The 15309-nt window shown below is 43.8% G+C and overlaps 1 protein-coding gene and 1 long non-coding RNA gene across 4 annotated transcripts in view; one reads left to right on the forward strand and one right to left on the reverse strand.

Moving 5' to 3' along the window:
* The window catches only part of RGL1 (ral guanine nucleotide dissociation stimulator like 1), a 255851-nt gene that overhangs the window by 117055 nt on the left and 123487 nt on the right, over positions 1-15309 (forward strand). Inside the window, exon 1 of one of the 3 annotated variants that reach the window (XM_047704123.1) lies at positions 202-372. The exons of the other annotated variants lie outside the window; for them this stretch is intronic. Coding sequence (XP_047560079.1) covers positions 217-372 — 156 coding nt within the window. The 5' untranslated portion in view covers positions 202-216. Of the gene's footprint in view, positions 1-201; positions 373-15309 lie in introns of those variants that run through there. 3 annotated transcript variants of the gene reach the window in all.
* Positions 5815-15269, reverse strand: LOC125085639 (uncharacterized). The gene is made up of 3 exons (XR_007122979.1): positions 15171-15269; positions 13336-13453; positions 5815-6994 (listed from the first exon to the last, which is right to left on the reverse strand). It is a non-coding gene; the product is annotated as an uncharacterized LOC125085639 (long non-coding RNA).

Below are 15309 nucleotides of genomic sequence, written 5' to 3' on the forward strand. Positions count from 1 at the left end.
GGGAGAAGGCCCCCTCCCATCACACTTTGGTTACTCACCCAAAGGCTGAGCGGTTGGCAGGAATATATCAGGGAGGTATTATAAGCGGGAGGCATGAGTAACAAAGGAGGAAAGGGCACACAAGGGTAGTGAGAAGGATGTTTCCATGGCAAGGCCTTGAATGTCCATTGTGACAGCTCACAACCGTGTTAGAAATAGCCTGGTTCGCTGCAAAAGATGGTGAACTGGCAGGGGCTGGCTCTGCCCCCAGGGCTTGGGGCAGGAGCGGAGAGGAAGTCTAGAACGACAGGTGCAACATTGGAAGGGATAGGCCTGGTGATATGGCGACAGATGACGCGTAGTCACCTAGGCAAGGAGAGCTGGTATGGCAGGGTAGGTGACAGATCTGCAGGTCGGGAGGCGCTGGGACTGAGAAACGGAGGCACAGGTGGCACTGGGAAATGTAATCTGGAGTGAGGGAATAAGAAAGTGTGTCAGCAGTTAGAAGGCTCCAGCTGCGGCGCTCAGGTTTATGGGCAGACTTCCAAGCTCTGGAAGGAGGAAAGAGGGGAATGGAAAGCAAGAAGGCAGGGCCCCCACCCTAGAGGGACCGGGCAGAGTTCCAAGCCAGGAGTCAGACCTGGAACGGGGGGCTGCCTAGCGGTAGGAGTGGCTCGTCGCTCCATTCCAGAGCGCTGAGCAGAGGGCTTCTCATTCCTTCTGCATAAGGTTATGACTGCTCTGCGACTCCTCTGTGGGGTCTGCAGGTGGGCGCGAGGAGGCCCCGCTGTGGGGAGGGGAGGGTCCAGATGCTGGAGGAAAGACAGGGTCTGGTCCGCTGCTGGCTAAGGAGCTGGGGCTTTCCTTGGTAGGCGAAAGGGGAAGAACGGAAAAATGAAAACAAGTGGCTATCTTAAACAGAGCTGTATTTCAGGAAGATTCATTTGAGGCTAGTGCGTAAAATGAATTTAAGGAGTCCTTACCGTCTCAAATTTCTTCTCTTCCCAAATACTTCTCCAGTGTGTTCACTTCTCTCCCACACCTCTTTCTAATGCTGTAGGTTAAATAAACCATGGTGTTAAAATTAGCATATTAAGTTAATTAATACAATTTTCATTTCACCTGTTTTATTTTTACATTTTTTAATGTGGCTTCTAGAAAACTTGAAATTATGTAAGTGGCTGACATTATATTTCTTTTTTTTTTTTTAAGATTTTATTTATTTATTTGACAGAGATGACAGGCAGAGAGGCAGACAGAGAGAGGGGGAAACAGGCTCCCTGCTGAGCAGAGAGCCTGACTCAGGGCTCGATCCCAGGATCCTGAGATCATGACCTGAGCTGAAGGCAGAGGCTTAACCCACTGAGCCACCCGGGCGCCCCTGACATTATATTTCTGTGGGAGCAGTGTCCCTTGAATCCTCTCTCCGTATCACAGTCAGATCTTTTGAAAATACAAGTCTTCTCCTGTAACTGTGCTGTGTGGAGGCTTTCGATGATCTCTACTGCCCCCAGGATTGAGTCCAGACTCTTCAACATGGCTTGCAAGCTCTTGTCATCTGATGCGGACCTCATCTCTCAACTACCCCTCCTCATTGCACTCATCCTTGGGGCCGATCAAACCATACAGAGCTCTGTCTGTGAAGTCACTCTGTTCTCTTCAGCATTCATGCCAGTCACCTTCCTGAACTAACCATTTCTCCCCCTTCTCATTGGCTAACTTTTGCTTCCTTCCCATTAAAGCCCCTGACTCCTCGACTCTAGAATATGTGCCTGTCCTTGATGCTAGGGGGGCCCCCGCCATGTGCCTGCTGCATTGTAGCCTTCTCACATTCTCAGTAAGGTCTTATTTACCTGCCTCTATCCTCCCTAGAATGTATCTTTGAAAGCAGGGACTCTCTGTTGATCCCCACCTCACGCCCAACACTTAGCACAGTACCTGAGTCACAGCGGCTACCTCCATGACTGTATGAATGAAGAAATGGGGCCATGATGCCAGGCAGTGGGATCCTGAGCCAGATAGTGCTACCAGGAATGAAAAGGATGAGATACTCGGGAAAGAGCCAGTAAGGACGTAATTCTTGAGTGCAGGCCACTGTGTGATGCGCCTCTAATTACTAATGTGTATGAACAACTGATGAACTTCACCAGGTGCCAGAAGGTCCTATATCATATAAGCAACAGCAAAGAGGCAAACAAATGTTCTAAGAACAAGAGTGTATTCTTACTTTATTTTATTATTATTTTTTTTAATTTTAATTCCAGTGTAGTTAACATATGGTGTTATATTAGTTTCAGGTGTATAATATAGTGCTTCAGTAATTCTGTATATTACTCAGTGCTCATCATGGTAAGTGCAAAAGTGTATTCTTTTATTTTTTAATTTTTTTATAAACATATAATGTATTTTTATCCCCAGGGGTACAGGTCTGTGAATCGCCAGGTTTATACACTTCACAGCACTCACCATTGCACATACCCTCCCCAATGTCCAGAACCCCACCACTCTCTCCCTCCCCCCCTCCCCCTGGCAACCCTCAGTTTGTTTTGTGAGATTAAGAGTCAAAAGTGTATTCTTTTAAAAGTAGCATGGTTTTTGGAGCCAAAAGACTTGGGCTCAAGAGCTGGCTCTTGCATTTACATTGTCTCTGTGGTCTTGACATTTCATTTTCTTAGGTTATAAAATGGAGCTAGTACCTCTGCTTTGGCGGTTGTGGTGAAGATTAAGGAGACTAAGACATGGAAAATCACTTTGTCAACTGCAGTGACAGAAAGCGTTAGCCAGTTACCAATGCAAAAACATTTATGCCTTCAAGTAGGTGATATTCATGCGATGGTGACTAAACTGTACATAATCTTGACCTACCCCAAGGCATGTAAACCTCAAGGAAAGTGCCCTGGTACAGAGGAACTTGGGTAGTCTGCACCACGTGAAGTGCCCCATTTCCATCAGTATGACTCAGGGAGTGCTCTGGGGAGGGAGTGAGCAGGCGGTGCAGCAGGCGCATGCGCCTGGGTGGTGTGGCTGGGCCAGGTGGCCTTCTGCTCCCTGCCTGGTCTGTGACGACCTCCCGTTTGACCTATGGGCTTGGGCTCATGCCTTTCCCTCTGCTTGGATTGCTCTCTTCTCCTCATGCGCCCGCTTCCCGAAACCCCTTCCCCACCACCTGGAAATTCTATTCCTACTTCAAGTCTTCAGGAGGCTCACAGTCTTTAGTATCTAAAGTTGCCTCCCCCCCCGCCCCGCCCCACTATCTGGTCTTCTCTGCCCTGGTTGGGTATAGCACTGGGTATTCTCAAGAAGCCCTTCCACCCAGCCTGTATTCTTGCCCCCAGACACATGCCAACTCTTACGTGGGGCGTGCCGGGATGGCTGTTCTAAGTGGGACAACCTGCAACACTAGCATTCTGACTTGGAATTTAGTCTGGGTGGTTCCGTGCAAGGCCGTAGTCACACCCTTCCCTCCTGCCTGCTTTGTTCTTCTGCGTGTTGGCCTCCCTTACTTTGGATCCATGGCCAGTGTGTGTAATTCAGTGCTTTACACATAGTATATGCTCTGGTAAAGTCATTAAAATAGTTATTTATTTACCTGACCCTTCATAGAGGATTATTTGAGGGATTATGGGATTACATAAACTAAAACAAAAGCATGCCTTTTGTTTCCAGGGGACATACATTCAGTTGGTACAATATACTATTACGATGAATTAGTGCTCACAAAGTGAAGATACAACACTACTTCTTTTTTAGGAAAAATGAACAGCCCACTTGGCATGTTTTGTGAACTAAGGACCATGCCTAGGATTCTGTCTGATCTGTGATTCCTCTTTTGGGGACTTCCCTTACTCTATTCCCTCTGCCTGGATGGCTCTCTCCTCCTCATTCCACCCCTTTTTTCTACTACTAAATCCATCTTGACTTTCAGGTCTTACCTTAGAGCCCATTTTCTCCAGGGATAATTCCCTCAGTCTTATAGACACAGCCTGTACCGCCCAATGGCAATCTTTCTGTTGGCATTTATCATACTGTAATGTACATGCTTTGTCTATTTCTCCCTTCAATCCATTAGTACTCCGAGGAGGGTACTGCAACTGTCTTGACAAGAGCTATTTCTGCAATGCCTACCTAGCACAGTGCCTGATATATAGTAGGTGCTTTATAAATATTCGTTGCATCAATGAGTTAATAAATAGGTAAAGGAATCCCTTTTAGAGCCCAGAGCAGTATTTGAATCAGACTATATCAAAGTAATCTTAGAATATTATACTTTAGCCTCTAGAGAAATGACTCTCTTACCTTTACTGATTTCTGTTCTGTTTCATGGGATATAGGTTGGGCTGCTTATAACAGAAAGCCAAATTTATAATACTTGAAAGAAGAGGGAATTCTGTTTCTCTCTTACAAAACAGTCCAGAGACAGGCAGTCCAGGACTGGTCTGGCCACTTTGTTCTATGAGATAACAGAGCCAGGCTTTTTCTATCTTGCTGCTCCCTCCCTAGGATAACAGCCTTGTCCACATGGTTCCCTGTCATGACCACATCCTGGAAGGTCCACTTTTGTCCTGGAATCCTCAGATTCTGTACCCATAGTGAACTTAATCGCTTTTCAGTACCTGGAGCTGATTCTAGGGCCTTCTGTCCCCTATTGGGGCAGCTTGAGTCTGGTGTAGATTTATAGAACTAACCCAATTGAGGAATTTCTCACCACTTGCCCAGTCCCCACTTTCAGGTGGGGAAGACCAGGTTGGGCCAAGAATGCCAGCTGGTCTTCATGCTAAGGTCGTGCAGCTTTCAACCAAGGCTGGTGTGGTTTCCTGTGGCACAGGGTGTGCTCATTTCAGAGGACGGCATCCTGGCAAGTTACAGGAGAGAAATTCCTTTGAATAATGTAAAATATATGACCCATTTGGCTATAAGGAAAAAGTATATTATTTATGTAGTTATAAGGTTGCCACGTAACTTGCAGTTGCTCTGTTATTTCCTTACAGTGGCTTTATGTTATTTTGGAGCCGTCATTATCTTATATGATGAGGGTTCAAGATAATGGCCAGCCTATCGATTCTCCTTCCACATGTGCAACAGCATGTGCTCACGGGCGTGCGCACACACACACACACACACACCCCACCCAGTGCTCCACCTTGCACTACGTCCAAGCCAAATTCCTCATACAACACACACACACACACACACACACACACACACACACACACACACACACACATTATCTTTGAAGGAAAAGGAGGGAGGGCGGTATGCAGCTTTCTAGAGCAGTAGCTATTCACCTATCTAAAAGATCCTGGATAAACCCAGGTAATACTCCACCCCATCTCCTGCCCCAAATTAAACACATTTTCATCCTGTAAACCTTATTTCATTCATGTCTTAGACACAAGAGGATCAGTACGGGTTAGCACGAGTTGATTCTGCCAGGGTAATAGGCAAATAACAAGAACCAAAGATCTGCTAAATTTGTTCCTGGCAAAGGCAATGTATGAGATATTTTCTGGTTTTTAAAAAGACATTAGATAATTGATATGCAACCCACAATCAGCTCTCCAAAGTGGTAAAATTCACTTTTCTTTGTGTTCTTGTGTGTTTCTGTGGGAGGAGTTCCCCTGTTTTGCAGCATACTGGTTAATTATTGTTAAAGTGATACTTCCATTATATATGTTTTTCTTTTCTTTCCACCTTCTCAAAAGTTCTCCTTTAAGGCAGAAACTTTCCATTCTCAATTTCATCCAAAAGACAAATATTTCTGGGAAAACACTGCATTTAAGCTATTCAGCAGTTCTAGTGTTATGTAACTGACCACACTAAGACTCTCAATTAACTTTGGTTACATTTTATTGAAGAGTGTCACAGAACAGAATAGCCGGTGATAATTTTTAAAAAATTTATATGTTTTTAAACAGGAAAAATCCTCTTAAAATATGCCTAGCATCTTGTGATAAGGACAGGAGAAAAATCGCTTGTCATTTGAAGTATTCTAAAGTCTACTGACAGTATTCCAAGACTGACTTGAGTGTATTTGAGAATTTTTAATCACAATGAGCTTTCCTGCAGCATTAGTTTCCGTAACTCAAACTCTCCTTCTCTTGCTCTCCTCTCTGGCTATTTTGTCTGGTGTCCAGTTGTGGGTGCATCTTGAGACTTGTTTATATTCTGCTTCTGTTCCACTCAGGAGGAATCATGTGAATTCGTGGTTTCAAACAACGTCCTGTATACATAGTAACTTACAAGTACTTTCTTCTAGTCTTTATCTTTCCTTCTTATCCCTCTTCAGTATCTTTTTCTTTCTCGCCAGAACTGAGCTGATAATGATATCTTCCCGAAAGCAGAAAGTCCTTCCCATTTTCTCTTTATTTCCATGTCCCCTCAACAATCCCAAGCTTAAAACCTTGCAGGTTTTTTCTTTCCCCTCTCATTTACTGGCAACATGCTGCCTATCATTAAGTTGCAACATTTACTTTTCCAAAATGTCACCCCGATTCCTTCCTTTAGTTCAAAACCCTGTCGCAGCCTAGGTGGTAATTGGCACATTCTGTAGTGTTTCCTATCAGGTCACTCTATCTCCGTGCGGTCCCCCTCTGACTAACCCCTGGACTTAAAATCGTTTTGTTCACCCTCTGTTTTATCATTTCGATCTCGTCTTAAGAAAAATTCCAGAATCTCTGCCATCTGAACCTCATGTCCGTTGACCGAGCCTCTTCTCCAAAATACCATCCATTGACCTGCTACCTCTCCTGCTGGCAGTCCATCTTTTCTTCCTCATAGTCCGTGTTTCTCCTTCTTCTCAAAGGTCATGGTCGACACAATCTCCATAAAAACTCCAGCGATCTGCAAGTCCATTAGAAATGCGTGCCTCCTGTTGGAGGTGGCCATGTCCTCTCAGTGGCACGTTGCTCAGTTGGCCCTGTTTGTCTTCATCTGGACTTGCTGATCTGTGGCTTTTTGAAGTCAATTTCCAGTTTCTCCCCTGATGTCCTTTCCTGGCTTCTAGAGTACAAACAACCTTAAGGTAGAGACAACATCTAAGATTTATTTATATCACTCAACAGCAATTACAAAGCACTTACTGAGTGTACAGCATGGCTTTATCTGTGTGCCTGTACCTATCAATCGATCAGACTGACTTACTGAGTATCTCCCAGAAATGCTAGAGAACCATGAAGAGAAAAAAAATTAAATTGCCTCTGCCCTCATAGAGTTTGGGGGAAACAGACATTTATCAAATAAGCATACAATGATGGGGCGCCTCGGTGGCTCAGTGGGTTAAAGGCTCTGCCTTCGGCTCAGGTCATGATCCCAGGGTCCTGGGATTGAGCCCCGCATCAGGCTTTCTGCTCAGCAGGGATCCTGCCTCTCTGCCTACTTGTGATCTCTGTTCTGTCAAATAAATAAATAAATAAAATCTTTAAAAAAAATAAGCATACAATGAAATGTAAAATTATGGCTGTGGTAGAGTTACAAAGAGAAGGTCATGGTGCCAGGAGAGCACATAATAGGGGGATTTAACCCAGCTGAGAGAGGAGAAGAGGAAGGGATGTCCCAAGAAGGAGAATTTTAATGGACATGGGCCAGATGTAGTGAAGACACTGAAAGCAGACCAGGGTTTCTGGAGCCCAGAGAATGTGTGGAATGGGGTAGAAGGAGGCTGGAGAGGTAGGCAGGGGCCAACCTGGGCAAGACCCTGTGGAATATGAAAAGAATTTAGGTCTTTATCCTTAGCAATGGCGAGCCATTGGAGGGATTTAAGAATAGGAGGGGATACTGTGGTGATTTGAAATATCACTCTGGTCACTGTATGGAGGTGGAATGAAGTGGGTAAGAATACCAGGCACAGCATCTTTCTGTGCTACGTAGCAACTCAGTAAATGTTGCTCATTGACTGAACAGTCTGTGTGGCTTACAGTTCTTTCTGGGTTCACTGTGTCATGAATTTTTGGCTTCAAGCTGCAAAATCTTGAGTTACTTGATATAGATGTCTGTGTTTTAATATATGTGGTCTCCTTTAGCTTTTGCAAATTGTTGCTCTGGCCAGAAACCACAACAGACAACATCTACTGAGAATTGACCTTGGTGCTGGATGCTGTGCTAATGCCTTGATGTGTATTATTTCATTTAATTCTCAGTGTGGGCCAGTGAGGAAGGAAGGTGTTTGCATTCCTATTTTCTGTGGGTTTAGGGATGTGAAAGTCCTTGGTTCAGAGAGGAGTGAGGGATCTGGGACTCCCATCTAGGTATTTGTGACAGCAGCCATCAGTCTTAGCCACGACGTTCTAACAACTGTGGTTCATTCAAGCTTTCAGTACAATTTCAGTACCATTATAATAGAAAAAGGATGTTCCTTTAGCCCTGAAACAAGATATGATGTGGCTAATTGCCCCGCAGTTCCTCCCGGAATCTTGGTCAAAGATTCCTTCATGGCATCAGGTCACCCATCCTTCCTTTGGCAGAAGGTTTTATTATAAATGCCACATACCTGGCATCATGTCCGAGAGGACTGTTGGATGTTTTGATCTTTTCAACCACCTGAATAAATCTCTGTCCTTTTTTCTTTTACAGAAATCTATAATTAGATGAGGTAATAATGCTCATTAGCCCAAGTTACAAATAGGATTCCAATAACCAACTGTTTCCTCAGGCAAGGATCGTCCGCATCAATTAAGAGTCACTGCCAGCAATTGGTAAACTATTAGTTGAAAATGTTTGCCATCGTGGCCAGAGGAGTACTTCTCCTTTGGCCTGCCATCTGTCTGGCGCTTTTTGTTTAGGTTTCTTCTGTCTTCATTTTCTATCCCCTGTGGCCGGCTCTTCTTTAGCAATAATAGGTCCGTCTAAAATTGGCTTGTAAGTTGCTTGCCTAAAGAAGAGAATCTCATAACAGAGCACTGGGAATTTTTAATTTATAGTATCTCTATGATAATTAATAAAAACACTGTGGGCCCTCAGAAAATGGAAGCAAGTCATCTTTGATCAACTCTGACTGGTCTTTCCCCTTTGCAAAGCAGGGTTGAGAATCCAAGCAAAGGGGAGGTGAATGGGGCATTCCTGGTCAGCAGAGCTGGGAGCATCCGTAGTGGGATGCCAGGCTGATTGTGGGAGGCCGAATATGGAAAGTTCGTTGAGGAATCACCCCGCCTGCAAGACTGGAAAATAGGAAGAAGTGTCTTGTAGGGACGTTGAAAGGATTCAGCCATTTGCAGTTTGACAGTACATTGATATTGTTGGAGGAAAGGAGTCAAGAATTAGCAGATTTATTTGCTTCTGCCCTTCACCCAAAAGCTATAGGAGACTACAAGTTGCTGAAGATATAGCTTATGAATAAAGTCTTGCAAAAGGGCCATTGTTGATTTCACTCAAATTGGGAAAGCTTTTCAAACTCATCTGTTTAGGTAAGGGCTGTGGGCAAGGAGGGGCGCTGTGTGTTCCGCGCTGCTAATGTGTGGAAGGAGAATCCTGACCTCTGGCTTTTTAGTTTTTTTTTCACATATTTGTTGTTGTTGTTGTTATTCTTACTGCTCTCTCTCTCTCTTTTTTTAAGATTTTATTTATTTATTTGACAGAGAGAGATCACAAGTAGATGGAGAGGCAGGCAGAGAGAGAGAGAGGGAAGCAGGCTCCCTGCTGAGCAGAGAGCCCGATGCGGGCCTCGATCCCAGGACCCTGAGATCATGACCTGAGCCAAAGGCAGCGGCTTAACCCACTGAGCCACCCAGGCGCCCTCCTCTAACGTTTTGACTGGGCCTAAGACATTATAGTCCAGCATTGAGTTTGAGGACAAAACCAAGGCCTTCCCATCATTTCATGCTGATGTTGCCATTTTCCAGACAAGTCTGTAAGGACTTATTTCCAAGAACAATGGCCCTTATACCTGCACTGTCCTTATTTTTCCATCATGATTATCCAAGCAAACAACCAAACATGCAAAGAACATGCTGGGAAAGAGTGTGGTGGGTAGGGAGGGAAGGAGATATATTTTTATTTAAGGCCTCTTATGTTCTAAGAGTTTGATTTGGTGCTTTATATAATAGTTTATTTAACACTCCTGATAAGCTTGAAGGGGAGCAGATGAGGACACTCATCTGTGATGGTCAGCAGTGACGGTCAGACCCTTGGTTGGAAGGCTTCTAGAACTGAGATTCAAAGTCTGGCTCTCAGATGCCAGAGGTCCCCTCATTCACCCAGGCACATAAGCATTACTCCATGTCAGGCTGCCTTTGTAAGTACTCTCTATCATAGTTTTTATATTTTTCACTTTTTCTTGCAGCAAGAGAGGTAGAATAAAATCTAGGAAGGTGTAGTGTCAGAGAAGTCAGTGACTAGATAAATGAATGAAGGGAATATGTAAACTACGTATTTCCTCTTGTAGGTAGATTCTCTTAAAGAATCAGCTGCTTATGTCTGCTCTTAACCAGCTATCGCTTTATTGGCTCTGTGAAACTGTCAAGTAAGAAAGTTTTTCCCTCCAGTTTGGGGTTCTTCCATCTATCTGTCCTCTTTCCTTTGAGATCCTAAGATCCTTATTGCTACTGACTTATCAGTGACCACCAATTATGGCAACATGAAACGATTCCTAGCAATATCCTATGGTTTAAGGTTAAGATCTTTTCTTCCCTCCCCACATCAAATTTGTAAGTGAACAGCACATAATGTTAACTACAATGTGGTACGATAGATCTCCAGAAGCTTTTCATCTTGAATAACTGAAACTTTATATACATTGAACAGCAGCAGCTCCCTGTTTCACCCTTCCCCCAGCCCCTGACGACCACCACTCTACCTTCTTTCTTTCTTTCCTTTTTTTTTTAAAGATTCTATTTATTTATTTTTCAGAATGAGAGAGAGCGAGAGCACAAGCACGGGGAGCTGGAGGCAGAGGCAGAGGGAGAAGCAGGCTTCCCACTGAGCAGGGAGCTGGATGTGGGACTAGATGCCAGGACCCTGTGATCATGACCTGCGCCCAAGGCAGATGCTTAACTCACTGAGCCACCCAGGCGCCCCGTGTACCTTTTGCTTCTATAAGCTGGACTACTGTAGATAACTCACCTCGGTGAAATCATGCAGTGTTTGTCCTTCTGTGACTGGCTTATTTCACTTAGCATTATGCTTTCGAGGTCCATCCGTAGAGTACGCATATGACAGGATTTCCTTCTTTTTTAAAGGTGAATAATATTCCACTTTAGGTGTGTCCGTAGCACATTTCCTTTATTTGTTCATCCATTGATGGACAGTTAGGTGGCCTCCACGTCTCAGCTATTATGAACAGTACCGCAGTGATCATGGAAATGCAGGGAGCTCTTCGAGATCCTTGTTTCAGTTGTTTTGGATGAATGCGCAGAGGTGGGATTGCTGGCTCATGAGGCAGTTCTATTTTTAGTTTATCAAGGAAACTTGGAACTCTTTTCCGTAATGACTCTGCCAATTTACATTCCTACCACCAGTGTTCAAGGTTTCCCTTCCCTCCATATCCTAGCTAACATTTTTTTCTTTGTTTGTTTAAAATGGCCATCCTTACAGTTGTGACGTGATATCTTATTGTGGTTTTGATTTCCATCTCCCTGATGATCAGGCACAGTAAGCATCTTTTCGTGTACCTCTTGGCCATTTGTATCTCTTCTTTGGAGAAATGTTTATTCATTCTGTGCCCATTTTTAAATTGGGTTATTTTATTTGTTTGCTTGTGTGTCCTTTCTTTTCTGTTGCGTCGTAGAAATTCCTTATATGTTATGGATATTAACTCCTATCTGATATGTTGTTTGCAGATATTTTCTCCCATTTGGTATGTTGCCTTTTAACTCTGTTGATTGTTTTCCTTTGCTGTGTAGAAGCTTTTGAACTTGATCTAGTCTTGCTCAGCTATTTGTGCTTTTGTGGCCTATACTTGTGGTGTCATAGTCACGAACTCAATGCCGTGATCAATGTCATGAAGCTTTCCCCCTATGTATTCTTTTTTTTTTTTTAAGATTTTATTTATTTATTTGACAGACAGAGGTCACAAGCAGGCAGAGAGGCAGGCAGAGAGAGAGAGAGGAAGGGAAGCAGGGTTCCCGCTGAGCAGAGAGCCCAATGTGGGGCTCAATCCCAGGATCCTGGGAGCATGACCTGAGCCAAAGGTAGAGGCTTTAGCCCACTGAGCCACCCAGGCACCCTCCCCCTATGTATTCTAGGAATTTGGTGGATATCCAGTTTTCCCAGTACCATTTTTGAAGAGACCGTCCCTTCCCAAACTATTTATTCTTGGCACCCTTGTCAAAGAGCAGTTGACTGTATAGTTTGGGTTTATTTCTGGGTGTTTAGGTTCCATTGTTTTATTTTTTTGTCTGTCAGTATGCCAGTTCCATGCTGCTTTAATTACTATAGCCTAGTAATTTATTTTGAAATCAGAAACTGGGACACTTCCAACTTTGTTCTTTTTCAAGATTGCTTTGGCTCTTCAGTATCCTTTGTGGTTCCATATGAATCTAGGATTTTTTTTTCTATTTCTGTAAAAAATGCTATTGTAGTTTTGTTAGGAATTGCATTGGATCTGTAGATTGCTTGGGGTAAGCATGGATATTTTAACAGTATTAAGCCTCCAAATCCATGAAAACAAAGTGTCTTTTCATTTATTTATGTCCACAAGTAAACTGTTAGAACTAATAAGTGAATTTATTAAAGTTGCAGGATGCAAAACTCAATATAAAAAATTGATTGCATTTCTATACCCTAACAATGAACAATCCGAAAGTGAAATTAAGAAATCAATCCTATTTACAATAGCATCAAAAAGAATAAAAACTTAGGAATAAACTAAACCAAAGAGATGAAAGACTTGTACACTGAAAATTACAAAACATTGCTGATCTCCTTTTAACAGAACTTGACCTGTCCTCTTAGGACCATGCTAGGTCATAGGCAAGGTAATCTGGTAAATAAATTCAAACTTAATTATAAATGGCTTACTGGTTTATCCTTCCCACATATTGGCCAGGAGTATTTTAACCCAAAGGTATGTGTAACAAGGTCATACTGTCTGAGCTGCCTACAGGTGAAATATTTTTAAATGAATATTTTAAAAATTGTAAAATACAACACTTGATTGCACTATCTAGTATAACTAGACCTGAGTGTGTGTATGTGTGTGTGTGTGTGTGTGGTTCAGCATTGAGCAAAATCACATACACATTATCAAGTATGAATACAAACAGTTATTCTTGGAAGACCTCTCTGAAATTATAATGTAATTTAGTAATAAGACATGATTTCAGAGTTCCCCACATTGCATACATACACAACTTTTCAGTGAGTTTGGGAAAATACAGTTTGGGAGGAGTGCAATGATACGGGAATGGAACTTTTTTGATCACTTACCATGTGATAATTTGCATACATTTTTCATTTACTCCTTCTTCAAACTTATGAGATAGATGTTTGTCCCATTTTACAGATGAGGAAACTAACGCTCAAGTAGATAGCAGCCAAGTTCACTCTTAAAAAAAAAAAAAGATTTATTTATTTATTTGAAGAGAGAGAGAGTGAGAGAGAGCGCAGGGAGTTGGGGAGAGGAGAGAGAGAATCCCAAGCAGACTCCAGGTTGAGCACAGAACCGGATGTGGGCTCGATCCCAAGACCCTGAGACCACTGCCAGAGTGGAAACCAAGAGTTAGATGCCCAACTGACTGGGCTGGCCCAGGCGCCCCACGCCCAACTTCAGTCTTAGTGTAAGTGTGGATTTGAAGCTGGATCCACTTGCCTTGAAGCCCGTGTTTCCCCTTTATACATCAGGTGGCCAGCCAGGGAGTTGGTGGAGTAGAAGAGAGGGTGATGAGATCTGAAACCTGAGCGAGGCCTTGTGAGCTGTAAGCTGCTCAGTCTGGGAAGGCTTCCTGTGAGGGGGAAGCTGAGAAACTACCTGATACCCCTGAGGTGAAAAATTTTCAGTAGTCTCCAAATTTACAGCTCTAATTTGGGTTAGAGTAGTGATGAAGTTAATCTTGAGGGTTGCTTAACTGTCCTCAGGTGCATCTTGTGGTCTTTGAGATCACTGATTAGGCAGGTCCTCTAGGGGTGGGCCAGGGGAATGGCTTAAGGAGGGGAAGGGTAGGGCCGCCACATCATTTTCCTCTAGGCACTGGGGACACTCTGCCCTGGTGATCACAGGAGGATCTAGTCTATGTGCTTTTACTTTTTAAGTTATAGAAACAACCACTTTGGTTTTATAAAAAGAGTATGCACTCTCTCCACAGTTACTGAGTAGGGTAGTTCTGGTTGTCTGAGGGAAACTTGGCCGAGTTACTTCAAGATGGTCTCAAGTGTCCAAAATCCTTTTGCCTTTCCTCGATGTGCCCTCGCTGTCATTTATTCTGCTCTTCTGGGAAGAGGAGTACACAGGATTCTCTAGCTTTTCAGCTCATGATCTATTTATCAAGAACCAAATCCTAGCCTTAAGCCTTAGCATGGCAATTAGTGAGAGGTGTTTAAAAACAAATTTAAAGGTGATTGAGGCCAATTAGGGGGGATAGTATTACAGACATGAACTCTAAAGTTTCTTGTAACTGGTGTGGAATTCCGTCATGTGCCGAAGTGTGACTACATTATCATCTGGTGCCGTGCTGTTGGTTTATTAAGATGGGTTCTAGAAGATGTTATAATCTTTGGTCCTGGTGGCAGATCGATCTGTTATGACAAAACTCCCTCGGGCAATCTCACGAAGGGCTCTTTCCTTGCTGTTGTTATCCCTCTCAGTAGGAAAACTCAACCCATGGCTGTCTCACTAAGATTCACACAACCTCCGGGGCCAGTGATGGCCCACTTTCCAGACTGTTAGTCCCAGTAAAACCCTTTCCTGCTTCGCCCCTTCCCACCCACAGTGGCCGGTTACTACGGACGAGCTTTATCATAATGGGTGGTAGAAAAAAGTCCAGAGCAATTTCCTGTTGGCTGCATGCTGATGCAGGAGCGGGACGGCCGCCGGGCATGGGTTTTGGAATATCCTCCGATCACTTCTTTTTTGTCCTAATGAAAAACTTCCTGGCTTGGAGGACTGCTCTGATTTAATCTAAATTCAGGAGGCAACAAAAGTTTTCCCGACCCTCTCCGATCATCCTTTTGGCACTGCCCCCTCCCCCTTTATCTCTTAGCAAAGGAAGAAGACACACACTTGGATCCTCCCCAACCCCATACCGCACCCGGTCCCTTTTCGGCACCTGGTGACCATCCAGGAAACCCGAGCACCTTGAAAGGGTTGTGTCCCGATCGCCTTCGGAGCTGGAGAAACTACTGCCCGCTCACTGGATGCACGGGATTTGAGCAAAGGAGAGTGTGCTCGGAGCACAAACAGGAAAG

The sequence above is a fragment of the Lutra lutra genome, chromosome 15 (assembly GCF_902655055.1).
Source record: "Lutra lutra chromosome 15, mLutLut1.2, whole genome shotgun sequence".
Classification (NCBI taxonomy): domain Eukaryota; kingdom Metazoa; phylum Chordata; class Mammalia; order Carnivora; family Mustelidae; genus Lutra; species Lutra lutra.